Raw genomic sequence first — 25,368 nt, 5'->3', positions numbered from 1 at the left:
AAATCTCCAGGCATTAGTTGTAGCTTCTCTAAATATTTCCAGTTTAGGGCAAATTTATCACATCTCCGGCTGTATTCTATTTGCAGCCCTGATCTATTACTTGATAGTTTATCCTTACTTTGATAAGAACTCTACCACCCTGTAACTTCTTCCTTCATTTGAAATGTCCCTCCTTGTATCTTCTTCATTTATTCATTTACTGAATGTATACCGTATTACAGATAGTGTGCTTGTTTTTTGGGATACAAACATGACTAAGACAATATCTACTCTCTAGGAGTTCATAATCACCTCAGTGAGAAAGAAGCTTAAATACCATAATGTACTATATACCATGGCACAACTGTTGCCATGGGAGCACAAAGTAAAGAGCACCTTGATTTTGCTGGCCAGGTGAGGGACTCCTTCACATAGATTTTCTTGTTCATATAGATCAAATTTGCCTCAAGCTTTTATAAATCTTTAAAAGACTAATTTTGTTTTCTGTTCCTCTCACAGCTTGTTCGTGTACTAGTATCTCCCAACAATCCTCCTGGTGCTACCAGTAGCTGCCAGAAAGCTATGTTCCAGTGTGGGTTATTGCAGCAACTTTGCACTATCCTAATGGCTACTGGGGTTCCTGCTGATATCCTGACAGAGGTAAACCAAATTAAGACTGAGGCTCCTCTGTGGAAGGTGAAATCAGGAGTCCTAGAAAGAATTAGATAATAACTGAAGGAAAACAGTAGTTTTGCATATTCCTTATTGATCTTAATAAAATGTAAATTGGCGTAAAGATCCAAGGGTGTATTCATTCTTCAAGTTTTATAGAGTACAAATAATGTTAAACTTTAGCAGATCCATCTAGGAAGATTTCTTCCTGATTTTATTGTTTCACCAAGGGTGCACAGTATGGTGTAGGTTTTTAATTTTAAAAACAATATGACTTACCTTACTCAGAGTAGTAAATTCTTCCCTGACACACAGTATTTTTTTGTTTCCTAGGTAGTTTGGGAAAAGAAAGATTTAGTTTATTTGAATTTTTTTTTTCTCTTTCTCAACACATACACATTAGAAGTGCAAATAATAATAAAATTTTTATAGCAAAAATGGCTCTTTCCAGTTTCATTCCTCCTAATCTTAAGTCCCGTTCATCAGAGGCAAACATTTTCAGTTTCACTGTTTCTCTGACAACTTTTACTGCTGTTTGTTGAGCTATCATTTTTATATGTTTACTTTCCACCTTGATAGGTGAAGACTTCATTCTTCACCCCAATATAACCCTCCCACTTTACTTCCTTCTGTTATTGCAGGATTATTTTGTGATTTATATTTAAATCATTAGGCTTTATATTTTTATGACTGTAAATTCACTGCTGAGCCAAATAGAACCCTGTATCTTTCTTTTTATATATACCTTCCTCTTTCCTGAGTTATATTTGTGTTCTTTTTTCATTTGATTGATTTTCTACGACTCTATTCATATCAGGATTATCATTTGCTTAACATATCACCCTGCCCTTTTATTCCTTCCCTAACCTTCTTCTGGAAGCCTGCCTTCCTTTTCCAATCTGGGTTGGTTGTGCTCTAGCCCTGCAGCACAACTCTTGCCTAGGACTTCCCTTCACCATACTCCTAGGATTTCCTTTAACCTCTCTTGACTTGGGCTTCTTGGCTTTCTGGATTTCCTATCCCCCCCACCCCCACCCCCACCACTTGTTTGTCTACAAAATTTTTTCTTCTATCTTCATAGTTAATTTAATGTTTGACTTGATATGGAATTCAAAATTGAAAATCATTAATATTCAACTTTCAAAACATTATTCCATTGTTACTGTTAAGAAGTCTGAAGCCATTCTAAATCCTAATCTTTTTTATGTAATCTGCATTGTCTCAGAAACTTTGGGGATCTTTTTTCTGGTTTTCTGAAATTTACTGATGATATACTATACTGTGGACCTTCTCCCCCCCACCCCCCCAATTCTTTTTGGCACTCATTTGGGGCCTTTAAAGCTGGAGATATGTCTTCAGTTCTGAAGATGTTTCTGGTATTACTTGATAATTTCTTCTTCTCTTTTCTATTAACACATTGTTGGAATTTCTAAACCAAGTTTATTTTTTATTCTGTTTTCTTAGAGGTTTTTCTCAGCTTCATCCTTAGCTGAATTTTAGTTTGTTACATTTTAAATTTGAGTGGCTCTTTGCTCTCTGATTATACTTAAGGTGTGTTTTTCTTATTTCCTAGAAATAGATTCACTAATCTCTTGGAGGATATTATTTTTTGTTTTTTGTTTTTTTTTTTTTTTTTTTTTTTTTTTTAAAGATTTATTTTTATTTATTTAATTCCCCTCCCCTCCCCCAGTTGTCTGTTTTCTGTGTCTTTTTGCTGCGTCTTGTTTCTTTGTCCGCTTCTGTTGTCGTCAGCGGCAGGGGAAGTGTGGGCGGCGCCATTCCTCGGCAGGCTGCTCCCTCCTTCGCGCTGGGCGGCTCTCCTTATGGGTGCACTCCTTGCGCGTGGGGCTCCCCTACGCGGGGGACACCCCTGTGTGGCAGGGCTCTCCTTGCGCGCAGTGCTGCGCATGGGCCAGCTCCACACGGGTCAAGGAGGCCCGGGGCTTGAACCGCGGACCTCCCATGTGGTAGACGGACGCCCTAACCACTGGGCCAAAGTCCGTTTCCCTATTTTTTGTTTTTTGATATTTTCTTCTGTTCCTTGCATTGTTTCCATTTGTTTTGTGTTTTTCTCCTGATTTGTTTTTGTCTTTGTCTTATTCTTATTGGAACCTGTATTTCAAATGTCTCTGGTTCTTGGTATTTCTTTCATATTTGAGTAAGACACTAAAAAACTGAATACCTGTGCAGGTGGGGAAGGGACTTAGAGACAGGTGGTCTTTAAAGAATATATGTCATATACCAGGTGTATTAGTCAGCCAAAGGGGTGCTGATGCAAAGTACCAGAAATCTGCTGGGCATTATAAAGGGTATTTATTTGGGGTAGGAGCTTACAGATACCAGGCCATAAAGCTTAAGTTACTTCCCTCACCAAAGTCTATTTGAAGCAAGATGGCTGCCAACTTCTACGAGGGTTCAGGCTTCCTGGGTTCCTATGTTCCTGGGGCTTGCTTTTCTCTGGGTTCAAGGGTCTTTCCTTCCTGGGGCTGGCTTCTCTTTCCTCTGGGTGCTGACTTCCCAGGTCTTTAGCATCAAACTCTAACATCAGAAATCCCCAACTCTGTTCTTCGCCATGCCTTTCATCTGTGAGTCCCCACCCACCAAGGGGTGGGGGTGCAATGCCCTAATCATAACTCAGCCATGCCCAGGTACAGATCAGATTACAACCATAATCCAGTATTTCTTTTTGGAATTCATCAATTATATCAAACTGCTATACCAGGGAACTTTTTTAATGGGTGTCTACCGAATTCAGTGTTGGTAGGTGTGTTCTCTGGGGTCTTTCAGTTTTTCCAGAGAAGACATCTCCATTCCTTTGCCTGCTGATAAATCAGGAAAGGGAACTGAGAGTTCCTCAGTTTAGACTGTGTACTTCACTATGTCTCCCTGTTTTCAGCCCTGTACCCCACCCCAGTTCTCTGTTCTCCCAGGTATGACTAAGTATGGAGCCTTTTATGTTCAGTTTTTCCAGAGAACAAACCTCTGGTTTCCTGTGATCTAGGGGAGGTGACAGAGGAGGGTGTGAGGATGGGAAATGGTATATAGGGCGCATTTTAACCATTTCTTTTGGTTTTGGCTGTTTCATTTCCCCTTCCTGATACTTGATGTTTATAAGTGTTGAGCTTCTCAGGGTTCTGTGGGACAAAATGGCTCACTTCCCATTGATATTCTATCTCTGGGCATTTAGGTTGTTTATCTTTCCCTCTCTAATAAATTGGTTACCTTTATCTGCTTTCTGTCTAATTTTTGTTGAAATCTCTCAACTCATCTTTCCTTTATCCTTTTGGGTTAATATTAAGACAAAAAAAATCCTTTGATATTTTGGCAAGTTTTAGTAGGGAGAGTTAAATGCCTATGGTGTTATTTTTAATTGTAAGTCTACGCTTAATGTTTTAATTTTTATCTTGAGTAAGTGTTGCAAAATTGTAATGCTATCACTGATTTTTTGGTGTTTACATTTTGGCATTTAAAATAAAAAAGCAGAAGGATTTTCTTCTTTTGAAAACAGGTTTCCTTCTTTGACTTACTTTCTCTTAAATGTTTTTTTTCCTTTCCCCCTTAATAGACAATTAATACTGTATCAGAAGTTATTCGAGGCTGCCAAGTAAACCAAGACTACTTTGCTTCTGTAAATGCACCTTCAAACCCACCAAGGTAGGACAAGGGAAATACTGATTCTTCTGAGGAAGTTAAAAACTAGTTTGGGTTATTAGTATATCTCATATATCTTATTCTTTTAAGAAAAGTCAGTTGTGTGTTTTGAAACTAGAAATTATCTGGTAAGATAAATATTTGGTGTTTTTAAAGTATGTTGTCTTTGTAGCTTAGATATTTTAGTTCAGATATCACCTCTTCTCGTTTTTATCTATGTTCCTTATACAAGCGAATCTTTTTTCTGAGCTGCAGTTTCCTTTTCTGTGACATGGAGATGAAAATACTTAACTTTTGGTGTATTTATTATAATTCTTCAGTCAACCAAAATGATAAGTTATTGATTTCTGTTGTTGGGTTGTAATGGTTCTTTTTGTTGTTTTCTCTTTAAATGCAACAGACCTGCAATTGTAGTACTTCTCATGTCCATGGTTAATGAAAGGCAGCCATTTGTATTGCGCTGTGCTGTTCTCTATTGTTTCCAGTGTTTCTTATATAAAAACCAAAAAGGACAAGGAGAAATTGTGTCAACACTTCTACCTTCCACCATCGATGGTAAATAATTTAGTTCTAATTTCTATTTTTAAAAGAACATAATTGTCAATAAAGCTTTTAACTGACTCTTTCTTTCTATGCTTTAGCCTAGAACACTTTATAGGCCTAAAAAAAAAAAAAAATCTGAGTTCCAAGGCTTAAAGATGAATTTAGAAAACAGATTTTGGAGTCAGACCAGAGTTTACATTGCAGAATTTCCATTTCTTTTGCTGTGTAACTTTTTTCTTTATGTGGGGATAATACTAACTTGATTAGGAATATTTTAAGTATTAATACAATTACATGTGTAAAGCATTTCACCCCAGTATCTGGCATTTAATAGATATATAGTAAATAGTAGGTGCTGTTAATTGTAATTTTTTTTAAAGATTTATTTTTTTATTTCTCTCCCCTTCTCCCCCCCGCCCCAGTCGTCTGTACTCTGTGTCTGTTTGCTGCGTGTTCTTCTTTGTCTCTTCTGTTGTTGTCAGCGGCATGGAAATCTGTGTCTCTTTTTGTTGCATCATCTTGTTGTGTCAGCTCTCCGTGTGTGCGGCGCCATTCCTGGGCAGGCTGCACTTTCTTTTGCGTTGGGCAGCTCTCCTAACGGGACGTACCCCTTGCGTGTGGGGCCCCGCGCGTCCATCTACCACATGGGAGGTCCGGTTCAAACCCCGGGCCTCCTTGACCCGTGTGGAGCTGGTCCACGCGCAGTGCTGACACATGCAAGGAGTGCCGTGCCACGCACGCGTGTCCCCCGCGTAGGGGAGCCGCACGTGCAAGGAGTGCGCCCCATAAGGAGAGCCCCCCAGTGCGAAACAAAGTGTAGCCTGCCCAGGGTGGCACCGCACACAGGGAAAACTGATGCAGCAAAATGATGCAACAGAAAGAGTCACAGCAAGATGACGCAACAAAAAGAGACACAGGTTCCTGGGGCCACTGACAAGGATAGAAGCGGTCACGGAAGAACACACAGCAAATGGACAGAGAACAGACAACTGAGGCAGCGGGGAAGGGGAGAGAAAAAAGAAAAAAAATTGTAATTTAGCATTCCAAAGATAAATTTTAATAAATCATACTTAACATTTTGATCTAGCATGCCAGTATAGGTTAAAGTGACCACCCCTTTTGTGGGTTCTTTAAATATTTCATTTTACCAGAGGTGAATTCTTTAAATATATACCTTTTGTAACTTTAACTCAACTTTAAGCACAATTGGCAAAAGTAGTTGGAAATACCAGTAGACTCATTTTAATTACATAAATTGTGGAGGGTTTGGTCAAAAATTTAAAAGTCTATTTAATTATATTTTATCCAAGTCCATTTTCAAAATAAAAAGACCCTGAAGATAGTGGAATAATTTAAAATGTGACATTTCCTTGAATTTGATTTATAAATGTAGTTTTTAATCATGTTAATAATTTTCTGGAGTATTACCATCATCAATATAATGCCTAAAGTGTTATTCTAATATTTCTTTGTTCTCCATTTCTTCCAAGATACCTTTCTATGTGTTTTTTAATTTTGTTGTGGAAAGCAGACTTTATAGTTTTAAAAATGTTACTTAACACTATTAATTAACTTTTAATAGTTTTTAATATTTTATTTATTTGTGTAGAAAGCAACCTGATTAAATTTTTTTTTGTCCTCCTCTCACACAGTAGAAATCTAATACATGATTATCATCTGCTTGCTATCTTTGTAGCAACAGGTAATTCTGTCTCTGCTGGTCAGTTATTATGTGGAGGTTTGTTTTCTACTGATTCCGTTTCAAACTGGTGTGCTGCTGTAGCCCTTGCCCATGCTTTGCAAGAAAATGGTACCCAGAAAGAACAATTGCTCAGGGTTCAACTTGCTACTAGTATCGGCAACCCTCCAGTGTCTTTACTGCAACAGTGCACCAACATTCTTTCACAGGTAAAATATTGCATGCAACTTGTCTAAGGGGAAAAGAAGTTTCTGCTATATGTTTTTGTGTCAGTAATGCAAGGGTTTAAGATTGTCTCCTTAGTAGAAGTACATGGAAAAGGAAAGAGAGAAGGACTTACCGGCTTATTAGTTCACTGTAACCAGAAATAGTTTTGTAGAGAGAAAGCAATAAATATTGTTACAACGATGATCTTACCAAATAATTATAAGGTCTACATCATGATGGAAACACATGTTCTGGTGAGAAAGGTGATTTTTGTGTTTGTTTTGTTTTGTTTTTAAATCATCCACAATATTCTTGTGTGTCATTTTCTCAGTACCTGAATGCACACTTTTATCAATTTATGATAAGGATAGAATAGAATAGAATAACCTGGTTTACAGCTCTGTACTTCCCTTTTTATTTTTCTCTTCCCTTAGAGCAACGGGTTGTCCAAAAAATTGTCCAAAAAACTGTTAAGTATAAGGGGTGCTGTAGTGTACACCCTTCGATGTTTGTGAGGTCTCAAGTCCTCAAGTCTCAAAGGCATTTAGTTTACCCAGGAGGATGTAGAAAAATATAACTGAAAGTTTTTGCATTCCTTTAAACTCTTACTGAGAACAAGAAAGCTTTGTGAAGTTGTGGATGCTAAGTATTTAAAGATGTCACTTACTATAAGATGATTCACCCACGTGTACCATGATTTGTTATTGAACAATTCAAGTTCAGGCTTTAGCGTACTATAAAGTCATCTAACATTCAGGGTCGTCAGAGAGAGTAAAAATTGTTCTGTCCCCTACTTTAGCAGTTGAATTATCATATTCCCTTCCCGTAATAATGTATCATCCATCTTTGGTTTTAAATTTTGCCATGGTCACTGAATTGTTCCTTATTATGAACTTTTCTCAATATACTCCTTCAAGAAACATCAGACCCACAACTTCTCTAATAATATTAATATATATATTTATATCACATCAGTATCATCCATAAGAAGTTATAAATGAGCAGAGGTGGCTGAAGCCATTGAGCACCTCCTTCCCTCAATGGGAGGTCCTGGTGCTTCCTATTAAAAAAAAAAGAGGATGAGCACACAATGAACAGACACAAGAGAACAGACAGTGAGTGCAATGAGGAAAATAAATCTTTAATATAAAAATAATAGTGTAAAGGAAGTTGAATGTTGTTTAAAATCAGTTTACTTTGTTTCAAAGTTTATTTTATCTTTGGTTTATTATTTATCTTAGTGATTATAAAATTCTGCCCCAAAATATTCATATTCTTACATACTTAATACCAGGGATTGATAGATTCTCATTTTGCAGTCTGTAAAGAAAAAAGCTTTTCTTGGGAGCAGATGTGGCAAAGCAGTTGAGCTCCTGCCTCCTACATGGAAGTCCCAGGTTAGGGTCCCAGGTTAGGTTCCTAGTGTCTCCTGACAAAAAAAAACAAGCTAGACAGAAGACAAAACTGGCTCAGGGAAGCTGCTGTGACTCAGTGGTTGAGCGCCGGCTTCCCACATATGAGGTTCTGGGTTCAATCCCTGGTACCTTAAAAAAAAAATGCTCTTAACCCAAACAGTAATTAACTGCCTGACCACAGACTTCTTTTAAACATTGTTATTAAAATTAATTAACATTGAGAACTCCTCAAGATAGTGGTGTCTTCCCCGCTTTTAAGTAACTACAGTACTATAAAATTATCTTTATCCCCTAAAATATGTGAACATTTTCATATAAAAGATTAGAACTGTCCTGTCCAAAATTATTAGAGTGTTTTAGAGACTTTGTGAAAAAGCATTTGGGAGATTTTTCTAGATTTAATTTTTTCTGAAGTAGCATACTTATGAATATTTTCTAATGTATAATTTGCAGGGTGATAAGATCGACAGACGGGTATGTATCACCTGATTAAACTTAGGTATCTTTCTTCTTACAAGCAAGGCTTTTTCTTTGTCTTGGGTTTTGCTGATTTTTTTAACTGCTTGTTTGAAGTTATATTCTACTCACACTTTCATGTGGTCAGCAAGTTTGTTTCTGTCATGAATGGCTTTCCATTTTTTCTCCATGGGATATTGTATTGGTGTTACTAAGAACTGTGGGAATGAGGATCTGAAGCTATACTTGTGCTTCTTCTGGGAATGCTTGCACACTCTGGAATTCATTGGTTTGGGTTTTCTTTGTGTTTTGTTTTATTTCCAAACTTGCTTCTTTATTTTCCCTGAAACCTTTCCAAGGAAGTAAAATTTAGGGCTAAGAATTTTGTCTTTTGTTAACATATGAAAGAATTTGATAACTTTTGTATTACTTACATTATTTAAAATGCACAGTAGTAAGTATAATTTCATAATTTGAAAGATGTTAAATAAAATATTACGGATTTTTCTGGATGTAGCCCATAGGCTGTAGCTGCTTTTGGAGATTAGTTTTTGATGTGTGTTTATGTGGCTCCCCTCCCCTCTCCTCCCTTCCCCTCCCTCCTGACCATTTGGGCATGTTTTGTAATTGTACAGTGTGGATAATAATAACCAACATCCTGCTATAAATTGTATCTTTTTGCTAGAGTACAATTTAACTTGCTGTTAATAACTTACACACACATATTTGCCTGCTTTAGACTGCAGAATTTTTTATATTAAAGTGTTTCATAAGTATGCATGTCAACCATTTAAAAGGGAATTTTCTTGAGATATGAATTATACATGGTAAAAGTCACAGACCTTGTATGTTCAATCTGATGAGTTTTGACGGTTGAATATACCTTTCTAACCACCATTCAAAACTAGATGTAGAACATTTTCATAATCCTAGAAAGTGATTCAGATTAAAATATTCTAGAACTTCATTTTAATACTTGAACACTGTAAGTTTAAGATATTAGTTTTAATATTTTTTACAAGCAATTCAAAAATATTAAAATGAAGAATTCACAAAATAGGAATAAGATGAATTTTTAGTTAGAAAATGCAGTAAGGGAGCAGATGTGGCTCAAGAAGTTGAGTGTCTGCCTCGCACATGGAAGCTCCAGGGTTCGTTTTCCAGTGCCTCCTGAAAAAAACGACAAGTAAAACAAACAAAAAAATGACTTAGGGAAGCCAGTGTGGCTCAGTGGTTGAGCACCAGCTTCCCACATACAAGGTCCTGGGTTCAATCCCCAGCTCCCAGTACCTCAAGAAAAAGAAAAAGAAAATGCAGTGGAAGAAACATAATATCTTATGTCAAAGATATGATGATTCAGCTTCCATTATTTGTGCTTCTCCATTATCTAAAATCTCTGGTTTCTAGTACCTAAGCCTTCAGAATGCTCTAAAACTATAATTTCATTCTCTACTTGTTTTTCCAAATCACCTCGGTGGTCCACATACTTAAACATCTGAACAATTGATTGTAGTTTTAGGAAGAAAGTGTGGCGTAGCTGTCTTTCAGGTGTCATAGGAGTTTATCTTGCAAGTATCTATCAGATGATCAGAGAGCAATGATATGGAATGTTTTGATAGCTTCCTAATGCACAATTTCTGATTTCATTTTCTGGAGCGATAGAGCAGCTTGATCAGGATTTTGTTGAATTGATTTTTTTTATTTTTAATTTTTTCTGAGGAACCAAGGTCAGGGTTTGAATCCAGGACCACCTCTCTTACGTGGGAAGCCAGTGCTCAACCCCTCAACTACGCTGGCTCCCCCAAGTTGGTTTTTTCATTTGTTTTGTTTTTAGGAGGTACCAAGGATCAAACTTGGACTTGTGCATGGGAAGCAGATGCTCAACCACTTGAGTTACATCTGCTCCTTATATTGAATTGATCTTATACTTAATATTTTATCATGGTACACTGGAAAAGTACCATAGCATTTGTGTTCTCTTTTTCATGTTTATCTTTGTCACTTGTTAATAGTTTATTTTTCTTTTCATATTGAAGAATGTAGAAAAATAGAAAGTAGAAATGAATTATGTCTATCATGGGTCTGCCAAAACACAGCTGTTAAAATTTCAGTCTTTTTTTCCCCTATACTTTTTATTTACATAGTAGTGATCATATGGTAGATTCCATTTGATTTTTACATTTTTTCTTTATACGTATTTTCCATATTACTAAACTCTAAATCAACGTCCTTTATATGATTACATAATATTTTGCTAAATAGATTAGTTAACCATGTCCTCTTTTTTGGATTTTTACTTATCTCTTATTTTCCCCTTTTATAAATCATGGTTTGTTGAATATCAAAATAATAGTCTATATAAAAGAGAATTACAGACAGTCCTCACTTTGCATGGTACCAATATGCATGTTTCCATTAACTTAGCAACATGTGGACTGCCTATATTTCAATGAAAGAAGAAAAAAAAAAAAAAGATCCCAGCAATTATATTGTATTTTTTTCTTTTCCCAGTCAAACTTTATTCTGTCTTCTATTTTAAATATAGGACATAAGTTTTGCTTTTAATATGCTAGTATAAAGAAACATAGATTTGCAGAGCTGGAAGGATTTTAATAATAGTTTATAACATTTGTAGATCACTTACTGTGTGCCATGCACTGTTTTAAGCTTTTTACATATATTTGTCCATTTAACCCACTTAATAACCCTATGAGGTATAAGTATTAACTATTACCCCAATTGAAAGATAAAGAGAAGTAAATTGCCTACACTTTCATGATTGTTAAGTTATAGAACCAGGACATAAATCAGGCATTCTGGCTTCAGAGACTGTGCTTTTTACCGCTGTGTTTGAGATCATTTTATCCACCAGTGCCTCTGTTGACTAAATGAGGAAGTTGGGTTCAGACAGCATATTGAACTTATACAAAATAGGACAGTATAAGATTTGGTTCCTCTAGATCCCAACTAAATGTCCTTTCCACTGATACCATATCACCACTCTTAGAAGTAAAACTTCTGTTCTTTTAAAAACGTTTGTGTTTTCAAACTGGGTGATACAAAAACATGGTTTAGAAAGTAACCATGTTGCTTATTCATCAGTAGTCTTCCAGTGCTTTTTAAAATGTGTATACACTGTTTTGTAACCTTGTTTGTTTTTTCATTTAATACCATTTTGCACTTCCACTAGCAGTTTTTAACATTGTAGTATACTAGAGTGCCTGTTTCCCCACAGTGTCACCAGCGATGTGTGGTCAGGTTTTTGTATTTTTGCCAATTTGCTGAGAGGTGAAAAATGATCTCAGTGAGTTTAAATTTGTGTTTCTTTTACTAAGAGGTTGAATAGTTTTTCATGTATTTATAGGCCATTATAAGTTTTTCCATGAACTTTCCTTTCTTATATTTCGTAATCCTTTGCCCATATTTCTGTTGGGTTGTTACTCTTGTTTTGTGGGCTTTTCTGTGATATAAGTTACAAATTTTTTTTCCTCTGCTATGTCATTTATCTTTTGACAGTGTTTTGTTTTGTTTTGGCCGTATATATAGTCAAACACATCAGACTTTTCCTCTTATGGCATCTGCGTTTTAATTCATACTTAGACCTTCCTTACTTCAAGATTTAAGGAATTTGATCCTATTTTCATCTACTAATTTCTGTTTCATTTAAGTCTTCCATTTTTCTCAATGATAGATATGATCATTTTCTAGATAGCTATCTAATTGTCCCACTACTCTTTTTTAAGTCCCTGTCTAACCCATTGATAGTTGTTTATATGCTACCCTTTTCATATACTAAAATCCCGTTTGTATATGGGTCCATTTCTGGTCTTTACATTCTACCCCTTGATTCCTGTCTATCCATATGCTAATACCCCCTCATTGTTCTTTCTTACTTTTTTCAGAGTTACCTGGTTATTCTCACTTGTTTATTTGTCCATATGAACTTGAGAATTAGGTTGCTTAGTTCCAGAAAATCTGTTTGTATTTTATTTGAATCTCGTTTAATTTTGTAAATTAATTTAGAATTAAGATCTTCATGATGTTGAGTCTTTCTGTCTTAATGGCAAAGAGTCTTTCTATAGATTTATGTCTACTTTTGGGTCCTTTATCTAATACTGTGGTTTAAAATTTTGTGCCTTTTTGACTAGAATGTATACCTTATAATTTTTGTTGCCATTGTAATTGGATATTTCGTTCTGTCTTTTAACTGGTTATGTTTAATTTTGCCCTCCTTATCCTCCAATTAGACCTTAAGAGAGCACACATCTGTTTTAGTTTACTCAGACATTGTAGGATGTACTTGTATATATGATGTTTGTGTATACCATATTCGGTACCTGCAAATGGTTAGTCCAAATAATAATAAACATCTTATAGATCACTTAAAATAACTCAAAACGTAGGCATTTGTAACTTGAGTAGTTAGTTATAAGCTTGCTGTGGCAGGTTAATTGAAAATAATTGTGTTGTTTTTCTTTCATTTTTAGTTTTCAGTGGTAACATGATATATTGTGAATAGTGATATGGAGGGGAGGAAACGTAAAATAATATATAATGTAAAAAGTAAATTCATACTAATTAATGCTTACTTGGAAAATCGTTTGAAGAGGTCTAGTTTGACCTTGTTTAATTGAATACTAATAAACCCGAAAATAGGTTATAGAAAGGCCAAGATGTTAACATTGAGGTTTCTGAAATTAAAGAGGGCTGTGTCATAGAAATTTTTCAAAACACAGTGATAGTTACTTTGAATCCAATCCTTGTCTATGTCTTTGAATAATTGTATTTTGGATGCTTTCCAAAATTACCCCAAAATGATGCATTACTGTATAAATTTCCATTATTTTATTTTAACCAAGCTTTCTTTTTCATAAAGCTCCTTCTCTTTGGTTATTTTTATGAGTTCTCTTTATCTGGCCTGTTGTCATTGAGTTTGTAGCATGGCTTATTTATTTTCTTGGTAGAGAATATATTATCTCATGAAATTTGAGTATATGGTTCAGGAGATTATTTCTTTGTATTTTGCTTGATAGGTTTTGAAAGAGGTAGAATTTGTCCTTTTTAGGAACTTGTTTTTAAAATTTTGGTTGAAACATCACCAAAATTTTCAGGTAAATTTATGTTACTATAAAGTGTTTTAGGATTGATATATATTTTATGCTTTCATATCATAAATTCTTTCATTAGCAGACCAGGTTTTACCTACTACTAATAATTTTAGATAATGTAGCATATGCTTATTGACATTAATAAATTCTCATTTTTAGTCTGTTCCTTTTTTGGAATTACAGCCTATGTAGGACACAAAAATATGTTTTCTTATAAATTTTTTTTCCTGGATTCCTTTCACATCTTTTATAAGGGGAGGTATCTTAGTGAAACTTGAAGTATAAAAAGAATAAAATGAATGGAAATAGATTGCTGCCAACTTATCTATTTCAGGGAAGCAAAATACAGACAAGAGTTGGATTATTAATGTTGCTTTGTACCTGGCTAAGCAACTGTCCTATTGCAGTAACACATTTTCTTCACAATTCAGCCAATGTTCCATTTGTATCCTTTATATCTTAATAAGATACATGTATTTATCTTTAAAAGATGTTTTTCTTCTCTGCTAGAAGTAACAGTATGCCCAACATGTTTGAATTCTCCACCATCTTACCTGAGAGTAGCAACTGTTTAAACTGGTAAACTGGTAAAATGCATATTTAAGCCGTGTGTGGGTGGGTGTGTGTATGTGTGTGTGTGTGAGCGGCACAAGCACGCACACTGAACTATATATATAGGATTTCTTACATGAAGTATATGTCAAATTAAAAAAATAAAGTATTATAGATACATTATGACTCATTAGCCTCCTTAACAAAGATTTCAGCTTACAGGACAAATTGCAGAGAATCTTGGAGAGGAAGAGCAATTGGTCCAAGGCTTATGTGCCCTTTTATTGGGCATTTCAATTTACTTCAATGATAACTCACTTGAGAACTACAGGAAGTAAGTAAAAGGAAAATTCCAGGGTAAAATGGCTTGCTAATGTCACCAAGAGATGATGACTTTTTTCTTCCAACATATAATGTAGACCAAGCCTTTCTGTTTTGTTATGGACTTCATTTTGTTTCTAAACCTCTTGATATGCTTACCTCTGTAGAGAAAAGCTAAAACAACTAATAGAGAAGAGGATTGGCAAAGAGAATTTCATAGAGAAGCTGGGATTTATTAGCAAACATGAGTTGTATTCCAGAGCATCTCAGAAACCACAGCCAAATTTTCCTACTCCAGAATACATGATATTTGATCATGAGTTTACAAAGCTGGTAAAAGAACTTGAAGGTAAGACTAGAAGCTTTATATTGATATTCATAGTAAGTATCCATGATTTTTTTGTGTGTTTCTATCCTGGACAAATGGAGATTATATGCTAAGGCTAATAGTAGGTCTTTTCCCTAGCTCTTGTTTTATAGCCCATCGTAGTACATTAGTTTTTAGTAGTGAGATTGGAAAGATAATCTTTTATCTGTCATGAAGTTAGGGTATATGTATTTGCTGATTAAGTCAATAATAAATAGCATTTAAAATATTTAAAACATTTTAAATAAGCTTTCCTTTTTAGGTGTTATAACTAAGGCTATTTATAAGTCCAGTGAAGAAGATAAGAAAGAAGAAGAGGTGAAGAAAACATTAGAACAGCATGACAGCATTGTGACTCACTACAAAAATATGATTCGAGAGCAGGTATGTACTGATGAGTTGTACACACTCTCTGATTTACTGGTAGATGATTTTATACTATAAGGGAGACATTTTCCCAACACTTCAAATGCAAGTATATAAAGTAAAATGCATTTTTTTCTCTAAATAATTCAAAATCATCTGAGTAAATAATTCAAAATCATCTGACTATTCAACAGACTGAGTATTTCATATGTGCTAAGTAGTGTGCAGTAAGTTATGGATACAGGCATGAATCAGACATTCCCATATAATAGTCTGACAGGATGATAAACCCATCAATAGATTACTGTAACACAGCATATCACATCCAGTGATAGAGATATTGAAAGGTACTATGGAAAAAAGAAAAAAAAAAAGGTACTATGGTAGCACTGAGAAGCATTTAATTTAGCTAGATCGGAGTAGGGGCTTGGGAAGACAGAGAAGCTGAATTTTAAAAGGATGAATAGGAGTAAACTAGGCAAAAGGAGAGATAGGGAAAAGAGGCAGGAGATGAAAAACAGCATTGCGGCGGCTTGCTCAGTCGGTAGAGGGTGGGGTCTGGCTGCGGACGAGGGGTCGGTCCAGTTCTGGACGAGGGGTCGGTCCCACTTGGGACGAAGGGTCGGTCCCACTTGGGATGAGGGGTCGGTCCGGCAGCAGACGAGGGATCGGTCTCACAAGGGGTTGCGCGGTTTGGCTGACGGGGTCGCCCGGCGAAGCCGGTGACGAAGGGGTCGCCCGGAGAAGCAGGCGACGAACTGGGGACAAGGGAGGCCAGGCCCTTGTCGGGGGCTCTCAGGACTGGAGGGCGCACGGCAGAAGAACTACCGCGGAGACAAGGTAAACACGCAAGTCCACTTTATTGAGGGAGAGGCAACAGTTTTATAGGGGCTGGGGAAGGCTGATTGGTCGAAGCCCCACCCTGTTCTGATTGGTTGCCGGCAAAAGGTCCGTGGGCGGTACTGGACGGAGGAGGGGTGGTGGTTAGGGATTGGCTGTCGCTGTTGCTGGGGGAAGGGGCAGGGTTTAGGGATTGGTGGCTGCTGTTGCTGGGGTGGAGGGCAGACTTGAGCTTCCCGCCCACGCCTGGCTGTTGCTGCTGTGGGGGGGGGGGAGGGAAAAGGGCAGACTGGATTTTTCCGCCCACACCTGGCTGTTGCTGCTGTCGGGGGAGGGGAAAAGGGCAGACTGGAATTTTCTGCCCTGCGCCTGTGCAGGGAGAAGGAAGAAGAAGGGTGCCGCCCCACAAGGCATCGGGTGGCGCCATCTGGGAGGAGGGGCGGCCGCGGAAGCATGGCTGCCAAGAAGGGGAGACCCGAGGGCACTCTGCGCCCATGCCGAGCTTCCTTCAGGGGTGGCGGTGGGCCCGACCAACCACCCTTTTATGGGGGCAGCGGAATTAGGCCTACCGCGGCCGCTCCCCTCGCCAGGCCAGCAAACCACACTTCAGCCTGAGGGGTGACCGCACAGCATGATATGTTTTTAGTGTTACGTGGTCTCTGTACAAAGGAGAAATTTGAAGAGCAGGGCTAGAGGTAGGGAACCAAGAAGGAGGTTGCTGTTTTGGGCTAGGGGAGAAAAGTAGAGCACTGATGGTGACGACGATGATGATGATAATGGCTGCTGTTTATTGTTTACTGTGTTTCGGGTGCTCACTAAGCACATTTTAAACATTCTCATTTAATTTTCACAACCTCTCTATTCTAAGTTATTATCCTCAGAATAACTTCCTTTAGAATAAAAGAAGAATCTCAGACTTTAGAGAATTTAAACTTGCCCAAGGTCATGCAGTAATTGGTAAAACACTAATTCAAATATATGTAGGTAGATCTGGGTCTCTAAAAGCTTATGCTGTGTAGTGTTTTAAGGGACAAATTTGAGAAATATGGACCCTAGACATGGTAAAAGTGGTAGGATTTGGTAATGATTAGATGTGGGTGTGAGGGAATAGAAGGGGTGAAAAATGTCTTGAATGACTGAATAAATGATATTGAATTAGTACAGAGGAGGATCTGGTTTATTAGAGTGGATAATGATGAGTTAAGTTGAAACTGCCTTTTCAAAATTGATTGACATTTTCTTTGCAGGATACAGGTATACCTCTATTATTTGAATTATGTTGAACGCCTTAAACCTTCCATTATGTTCCTTCAAAATGTGTTTCTTAGTTTTTCTTTCATTTAACTCCTCATAATGATATATGCCTTTATGTGAATTCTAGCAAGTGCTACAGTATTATCTGGAAAATTAGATTTTTAATGTTGTTGAAATTACAGAGTCATTAAAAAATACACTGATGGCAGCCCATGTGGGGCACACATCATTCGCTTCTCTGGACTGCCCTCCACCCCCACTGGTTGATTATCCAGTTTGTAGCAGTGGTGTCAAGTAAAAGCACAGGCTGCATGGTAGAACCCTGTAAAACCAGGGGTTCTTAACCTTTTTTGTTCTACAGACCCCTTACTAAGCCCATACAATACTGTGTATTATTTAATAAATACATCACACCCCACCAACATGTCCCCACAGGAATAATGTTTTTTTGAATTTCAATTGAAGCTCACAGACCCCATGTTAAGAACCTGGGTACACTGAGAAATGTTAATTGGAGATTATTTATTTATTTATTTTTGGTTCTTTCATTTTTTGGTTTGTTTTTTGTAATCTATATTGTTGAGATTGAAATTCTAAGAAAGAATTAAAATGGAATAGAATGTTTATTCAGTCTTAGCTTTTCATTAGGTATGAGAATCATCTTTGATCAAAATTTGTGTCATCAAACTATCCATGGTTTTTAGCATTTTTCATTTACATCTTGGTACAAATATGGAGTCGTTTCCAGTTGGTGAAATGTAATATCTTTGGAGTAATAGAAAATAAATATTTGGAATGTATTAACTTACACTTGGGGCTTATAAATACAGATGATTTAGAGAAAGAAAAGTGTGACTTGACACAATTATTATCATGACTCGTTTTTAGAAATGTTATTTTTAAATTATCTTCACCATTTAAATGCTATTTGGCAGTCAGAAATTCAGGGGAAAAACTGTACTGATACATTTATTGTAGTGATATTAATCATTTTGATCATCTACTCAGTTAGATATTAAGTGCCCACTAAAAATTATGATTATCAGTATGGAAAAATTGGTATAATAGTAAAGTAAAGGTTGTAAAATTATATATAAATTGATGATGACAAGCTTAAAAATCATTTTAGGAAAGAAGAAGAAAACGAAGAAATATATCAAATTCCAACTGTATTTAGATTAGGATGGTGAGAGTCGAAGCTCTTTTCCTTTTTCGGTCTTCTAAATGTTCCATTAAAAATAATATAGAAAATTTAAAAACTAATATAGATATATGTGGATACATACATACACAAATGGAAATAGTTTGGTGTTAGTTTCTTAAATGGTTTGATGGACCATAAATGGAGATTTTTTTATTTGATTTTTTAATTGCAGTGAGATTGCAGTCTGTGCCATAGTGCTTATTAAAATGGGGCCTTCCTTGAATTCTTACAATTCTGTTGCTTTTTTTTTTTTTAAGGTTTATTTATTTATTTCTCTCCCCTCCTCCCCCCCCCCCCCACTCCAGTTGTCTGTTCTCTGTTTCTATTTGCTGCGTCTTCTTCTTTGTCCGCTTCTGTTGTCAGCAGCATGGGAATCTGTTTCTTTTTGTTGCGTCATCTTGGTGTATCAGCTCTCCGTGTGGGTAGCGCTATTCTTAGGCAGGCTATACTTTCTTTCGTGCTGGGCAGCTCTCCTTACAGGGTACAGTCCTTGTGCTTGGAGCTCCCCTACACGGGGACACCGCTGCATGACACGGCACTCCTTGTGCGCATCAGCACTGCACATAGGCCAGCTCCACACGGGTCAGGGAGGCCCAGGGTTTGAACTGTGGACCTCCCATGTGGTAGATGGATGCCCTAACCACTGGGCCAAGTCCGCTTCCCTCTGTTGCTTTTTAATTGGCCTTAATGCTTATGTTAATGCATTACTGTTTAATTATTGGATGATTTTTGAAGTGTTGAGTACTTTAACATGCTCAAAATCTCTTAATTTTTCTTAATTAAAAATTAAAATTTTTAATTTTTAGCATCTTCCTAATGCTAATTAGTATGAATTTAAAACTCTTGAGTTACACTTTATTTCACAGGATCTGCAACTTGAGGAATTAAAGCAGCACATTTCTACATTAAAATGTCAAAATGAACAGCTCCAGACAGCAGTCACACAACAGGTTTCTCAGATTCAGCAACACAAGGATCAGTATAATCTTCTTAAAATACAGTTAGGTAAGTATGGCTAGTCATCAACCTGCTGACAGATTTTTATCTATGTCTGTATCTATATCTGTCTTTCTAGTTACTGATCTGAATTATGTGCGTTTTTTATATATATATATGATGTATTACAAGTTCTGCTTCTTGAAATTCCTTTGGGTAAAGGTTATATGACTTTATTAACTGATTCAAATAACTTTCCCATTCTTTTGTAGAGTTATATAGGAAAGTTTTGTAATAAATATAAATGAAATTAAATGAGTGTTAAGAGCACAAAATTGTGGTTGATCATGTTGAAATAATAGTTCATATAATGCCAACGAGAGGGAAATTATCATATCTTGAGTCCCTAATAGTAGATATTCTGGATACTTCACATGTATTTTCATGTTTAATCCTCATAACCTCTCCCAGAAGTATACCCACTTATCTAGATAAGATTAACTTAATTGACCAAAGTCATAGCCAACAAGTGGCAGACCTAGGTGGGATTCAATTCAGAGAGATCTGTTCTCTAAGCCCCAGTATTTCTCCTAATCACATCTTTTTTTGGACTAGCCTTTGGATAATATCCAATGAAGTTTTCATATATATACTTTCATTTAATTTTTGAATTATCATTCCTAATTCCCTTTTGAAGAAACTAAAGCAAAGAGGCTTTTATTTATCGACAGCAGTGCAGCTAAAACATGTCAGGGGCAAGACTCAAATTCAGGTTTTTTGACTTCCAAAATGCAGTGCTTTTTTTCCCCTTCTGTCATTTTCATGTGTTGTATACACATGAAAAATACTCTATATGGGTAGCTGTATTTTTTTTTTCCCCCAGAGATCCTGGGGATTGAACCTAGAATCTCATGGTGGGGGGAGTGGACTTGGCCCAGTGGTTAGGGCGTCCGTCTATCACATGGTAGGTCCGCGGTTCAAACCCCAGGCCTCCTTGGCCCATGTGGAGCTGGCCCATGTGCAGGGCTGATGCACGCAAGGAGTACAGTGCCACGCAGGGGTGTCCCCTGCATAGGGGAGCCCCACATGCAAGGAGTGTGCCCCGTAAGGAGAGCTGCCCAGCGTGAAATAAAGTGCAGCCTGCCCAGGAACAGTGCCGCACACACGGAGAACTGACACAACAAGATGACGTAACAAAAAGAAACACAGATTCCCGGTGCCTCTGACAAGGATAGAAGCGGTCACAGAAGAACACACACTAAATGGTCACAGAGAGCAGACAACTGGGGGTGGGGGGAAGGGGAGGGAAATAAATTTTTTTTAAAAATCTTAAAAAAAAAAATGGAATCTCATGGGAAGCAGGCTCTCAACCACTGAGCTACATCCACTCCTACGGTAGTTAAATTTAAGTAGTACTTGAAAAAGAAGTTAGAAGAATATGTATACGTGGTTCTTATTTTTTGGATGCTGTTATAACGTCCAGACCACTCTATCCCCAAGAGCTTGGGCAAAAGCAAACAGATTCTTTTTGTGGTCTAGTCATTTCCTAACCTTAAATCAGTCACTAGGACAATTGTGTAAATAAGAGTTTGAAGCAAGATAGAATGGTAGTTAAGAGTAGTTAAAAAACTGGATCATTCAAGTTTAAAATTCAAGCTCCTTGTTGCTCCTGGCTAAACATTAGAATCTCTGGAGGAGGTTTTTCAAATACCAGTGCTCAGGCCCCACTGGAGGTCCTGATTTGATTAGTCTGGAATGGGGTCCAGGCAGCAGCAGTTATTATAAGCTACACAGGTGATTCCAGTGTCCAGTGCATTGAGAATCTCTGATTTAACCTTCCAGTTTCCTCATCTGCAAAATGGAAATGACAATAGCATCTATGTCTTTTAAGAATTAAATGAAATAATTTATAAAGTTCTAACTCAGTTCTGGAAACATGGTAAGAGATCGTATGTTTATAAATAGTATCATCTTACAGGCCTATTTAAGCTAGCTACTTAGAAATTGAAGTTTATATGAGGCTCACTTAAATTTTCAGAGAAATTTCTTTTTTACTTCCTTTATTTATGGCAATCATTTGGCAATTGTTTTAGTCCGTACAGCTAGCTATTCCTTTGTGAAGATTTTTAAAAGGGATTTATTTTCCCTTATATTAATTGAAAGAATAAGGATTTAAGCTACTTATTTCTTTTTTTTTCTAATTTTTTCTTGCTTAGAGAAGTTGTGGGTTTACAGAACAATCATGAACAAAATGTTGTATTCCCATACACCAGCCTCTCACCAACACTTTGCATTGGTGTGGAATATTTGTTAAAATTTATGAATGTACATTTTTGTAATTGTACTATTGTATTAGTCAGCCAAAGGGGTGCTGATGCCAAATACCAGAAATCGGTTGGTTTTTATAAAGGGTACTTAGTTGGTGTAGAAGCTTACAGTTACCGGGCCATAAGCGACAGTTACTTCCCTCACCAAAATCTATTGCTACATGTTGGAGCAAGATGGCTGCCAGCTTCTCCTAGGGTTCAGCCTTCCTGGGTTCCTCTCTTCTCAGGGCTCATTTCTCTTTGGGCTCAGCAACTCTGTTTTCTCCACAAGATCAGCTGTAGACTATGAGGCTCTCTAGGCTTTGTCTCTCTCCACAAGGCCAGCCGTAGACTATCAGGTGACCAGCTCTGCCTCTCTCCCTTGGGTTTGAGTCACTCCAGGCTCAGCTGCTCTGCTCCTCTGTGTGCTTCCTTCCTGGGTTCCAGCTCAAAACTTCAGCATCAAAACTCCAACATCAAAACTCCATCTAACTCCTCTGCTCTGCTGTGTACTTTTATCGGACTCAGCGTCCTACTAATGTGGCCCAATCAAAGCCCTACTCATAATTTAATGCATCCAGGTACAGACCAGTTTACAAACATAGTCCAATATATATTTTTGGAATTCATAAACAATATCAAACTGCTACAACTATTAACTATAATCCATGGTTTAACTTAGGGTTAACTGTGTAGTATAGTTCCATAGATTTTGTTTTTCTTTAAATTTGTATTATTACTATACATGCAATCTAACATTTTCCCTTTTAATCACTTTCAGTTATACATTTTAGTGCTGCTGTGTTCACAATGTTGTGCTAACATAACCACTGAAACTATTTCTTAATCATGAATCACCAACCATGCAATTTATTCTAAATACGACTATGGTGTTTTTCCTCCCAGAAGTCCTGTCAATATCAGCTCTCTCTTTATTAATACACCATTGCAAAGATGAAATATGCTTGTTAATGTGCCGCCAAAGTAATTGAATTAAGAAAATTATATTTATGTTTTTTTTTTAGTCTTCTAGTTCAAAAATGAAAAACTTAAATTTCATGCTGACTTTTCAAATTTTATGCCTATATAATAGGAAAAGACAGTCATCATCAAGGTTCTTACAATGATGGGGCTCAAATGAATGGCATTCAGCCAGAAGAAATTGGTAGGTTGCGAGAAGAAATAGAAGAGCTAAAAAGTAATCAAGAACTTTTACAAAGTCAACTGACTGAAAAGGAGTCTTTAATTGAAAATTTGGTAAGAAGTAAATGTTAAAAAAAAAAAAGATCAAAAGTAATTCTCATTATCTCACTTATTTGTTTTGCTGGATCCGCTTAACTTCTCCCTTTAGCCAGAATATAATATTAAGATTTTAGGATATGAGCTTTAGAGTCAGATTGTGTAAACTTTACAGTGATTCCTAGCTAACTGAATTTGAACAACTTAGTTAACCTCTTTTAAACTTGTTCTTGATCTATAAAATGAGAGTGATATCTATTTCCTTGTGATAATTAAAAATTTTTGGTAAAAATCTTTTAGATATAGCTTATAATGTTTACAGTCCTACCTGTAAACATGTTTGGGTTTTTTTTTTCTGTCTTTTTAGTCTTAATTTATTTCATAGTTTATTTCTGTATTTGTAGAAATCTTCCCAAACATCATCTGGGACAAATGAACAATCTTCAGCAACAGATTCAGTTAGGGATTCTGAACAAGTTGCGGAATTAAAGCAGGTAAATTTTTACGTTGATCCAAGTTCTATTTAGTTTTGTTTTAGTTAAAATAGAGTTAAAAACCAGGCAATTTCATTAAATTAGATAAACTTAGTCAGATGTAAGCAAACTTTGATAGTTAACGACAGTCATTTGAAAATCCAGAAGCTTTGTTTTAATTGTACATTAATGGTATTTTGCTTTTTATTATGTTAGTTTCCAGTGGTGCTCTTTCTAACAAATCTGAACATCTCACCCAGATTATTTGTAGATTATCAGTGAACTAATAACTAAGGAAAATTTAAAATATATTTATAAACTGTTAATATGGTGGTATAAAATCTTATGCCTAATTTTCATATACCATGATATCTTGGCTAAATGTATCAGGTGTTTAAACTATTGTATCCAGAAAATTATAAACTTGTACAAATATCAATTAAATGACGCCAGCTGAAAATAAATTATTTTGCTGTGGTAATGTGTAATATCTAGTAAAGCAAGTTAAACTTTTCTATTTGGCTTAATAATATTTATAAATTCTTATTAAATCAAATAGTATGATTTATCTTTAACTACCCAATGAGAAAAGTAAGTGTATTTGCTCAATGAAAGTACCAGAAAAGAGGAAAAGAAACAATTTATATGTAGAATTGTATACTGTAGTATATGAAAAAAAGACCTAGAAAAGAAGCAGATTATCCAGTAGCATATTATCTATAAACAGGTATTTGTTTCTTTTTAAATTCTTTCTTTACTTCCCTCTTTTCTTCCTTTCTTCTGTCCTTCCCTCTTTCCTTCCATCTTATTTGAAAAGGAAATCATGCTGCTTGTTTTAAAAAAAAAAAAAAGCAAGCACTAAGAAGTAAGTAATGAATATTATAGCAGGACCTAACCAATTTAGGATTGCTTCCTTCTCCCTCCACTAGTCAACAGGTCCTGACCCTCAGGAACTGAGGGAGCAATGACTGTACACAGGGAAACCTTGTCTTATTTTTTACAGTGTCTGTGTGCCTCAAAACACATTCTAAAATCACACATTAGAAAAATAATCACTTGTAGGGAAGCTGATGTAGCACCAGCTTCCCACACACAAGGTCCCAGGCTCAGTCCCTAGTACCTAAAAAATAAAATAAAATAAAATAAAATCACTTGTTATTAAGGATTTCCAACATGTATAATATTTAATATTATACATGGGAAGATTTAATATGCTGGCTTGATTTTTTAAAATTCTGCTTACACTGTATTAAATTTTTTTAAAGATTTATTTATTTGTTTCTCCCCCATCTCCCCACTAGCTGTTGTCTGATCCCTGTGTCCAATCGCTGTGTGTTCTTTTTGTCTGCTTTTCTTCTTTAGGCTGTACTGGGAACTGAACCTGGGACCTTTCAGAGTGGGAGAGAGGTGCTCAATCTCTTGCACCACCTCAGTTCCCTGGTCTGCTGCATCTCTTATTGTCTCTCCTCTGTGTCTCTTTTTGTTGCGTCATATTGCTGCGCCAGCTCTCCACTCAGGCCAGCTTGCTACATGGGCTAGCAGTCTGCTCAGGCCAACTCACCACACAGGCCAGATTGCCTGTTTTCAACAGGACGCCCCGAAAATCAAACCCTGGACCTCCCGTGGTAGAAGAGCCTAATCACTTGAGCCACATCTACTTCCCTATATTGAAATTAAAGGGGATTAAGTTATTAATATGTAACCTTAGTTTGTAAACCCACAGTAAAAGTTTTACTCTTTTTTACCATTGAAACTTTAGTTTTATATGTATTTTTTTAAC

At 36.4% G+C, this 25,368-nt stretch overlaps 1 protein-coding gene across 3 annotated transcripts in view; it reads left to right on the top strand.

The window, feature by feature from the left end:
• USO1 (USO1 vesicle transport factor) overlaps positions 1 to 25,368 on the top strand; it is a 137,715-nt gene that overhangs the window by 84,913 nt on the left and 27,434 nt on the right. For 2 of the 3 annotated variants that reach the window (XM_058296809.2, XM_058296820.1), the window contains 12 exons: positions 499 to 639; positions 4,217 to 4,305; positions 4,703 to 4,857; positions 6,542 to 6,753; positions 8,620 to 8,640; positions 14,065 to 14,175; positions 14,498 to 14,616; positions 14,771 to 14,952; positions 15,233 to 15,354; positions 19,501 to 19,639; positions 22,970 to 23,133; positions 23,520 to 23,609. In XM_058296809.2, coding sequence (XP_058152792.1) covers positions 499 to 639; positions 4,217 to 4,305; positions 4,703 to 4,857; positions 6,542 to 6,753; positions 8,620 to 8,640; positions 14,065 to 14,175; positions 14,498 to 14,616; positions 14,771 to 14,952; positions 15,233 to 15,354; positions 19,501 to 19,639; positions 22,970 to 23,133; positions 23,520 to 23,609 — 1,545 coding nt within the window. The remainder of the gene's footprint in view (positions 1 to 498; positions 640 to 4,216; positions 4,306 to 4,702; positions 4,858 to 6,541; positions 6,754 to 8,619; positions 8,641 to 14,064; positions 14,176 to 14,497; positions 14,617 to 14,770; positions 14,953 to 15,232; positions 15,355 to 19,500; positions 19,640 to 22,969; positions 23,134 to 23,519; positions 23,610 to 25,368) is intronic. The other variant, XM_058296814.1, reaches the window with a different exon arrangement.

This window comes from Dasypus novemcinctus, chromosome 1, assembly GCF_030445035.2.
Source record: "Dasypus novemcinctus isolate mDasNov1 chromosome 1, mDasNov1.1.hap2, whole genome shotgun sequence".
NCBI lineage: Eukaryota > Metazoa > Chordata > Mammalia > Cingulata > Dasypodidae > Dasypus > Dasypus novemcinctus.
This window is presented reverse-complemented; position numbering and strand designations above follow the sequence as displayed.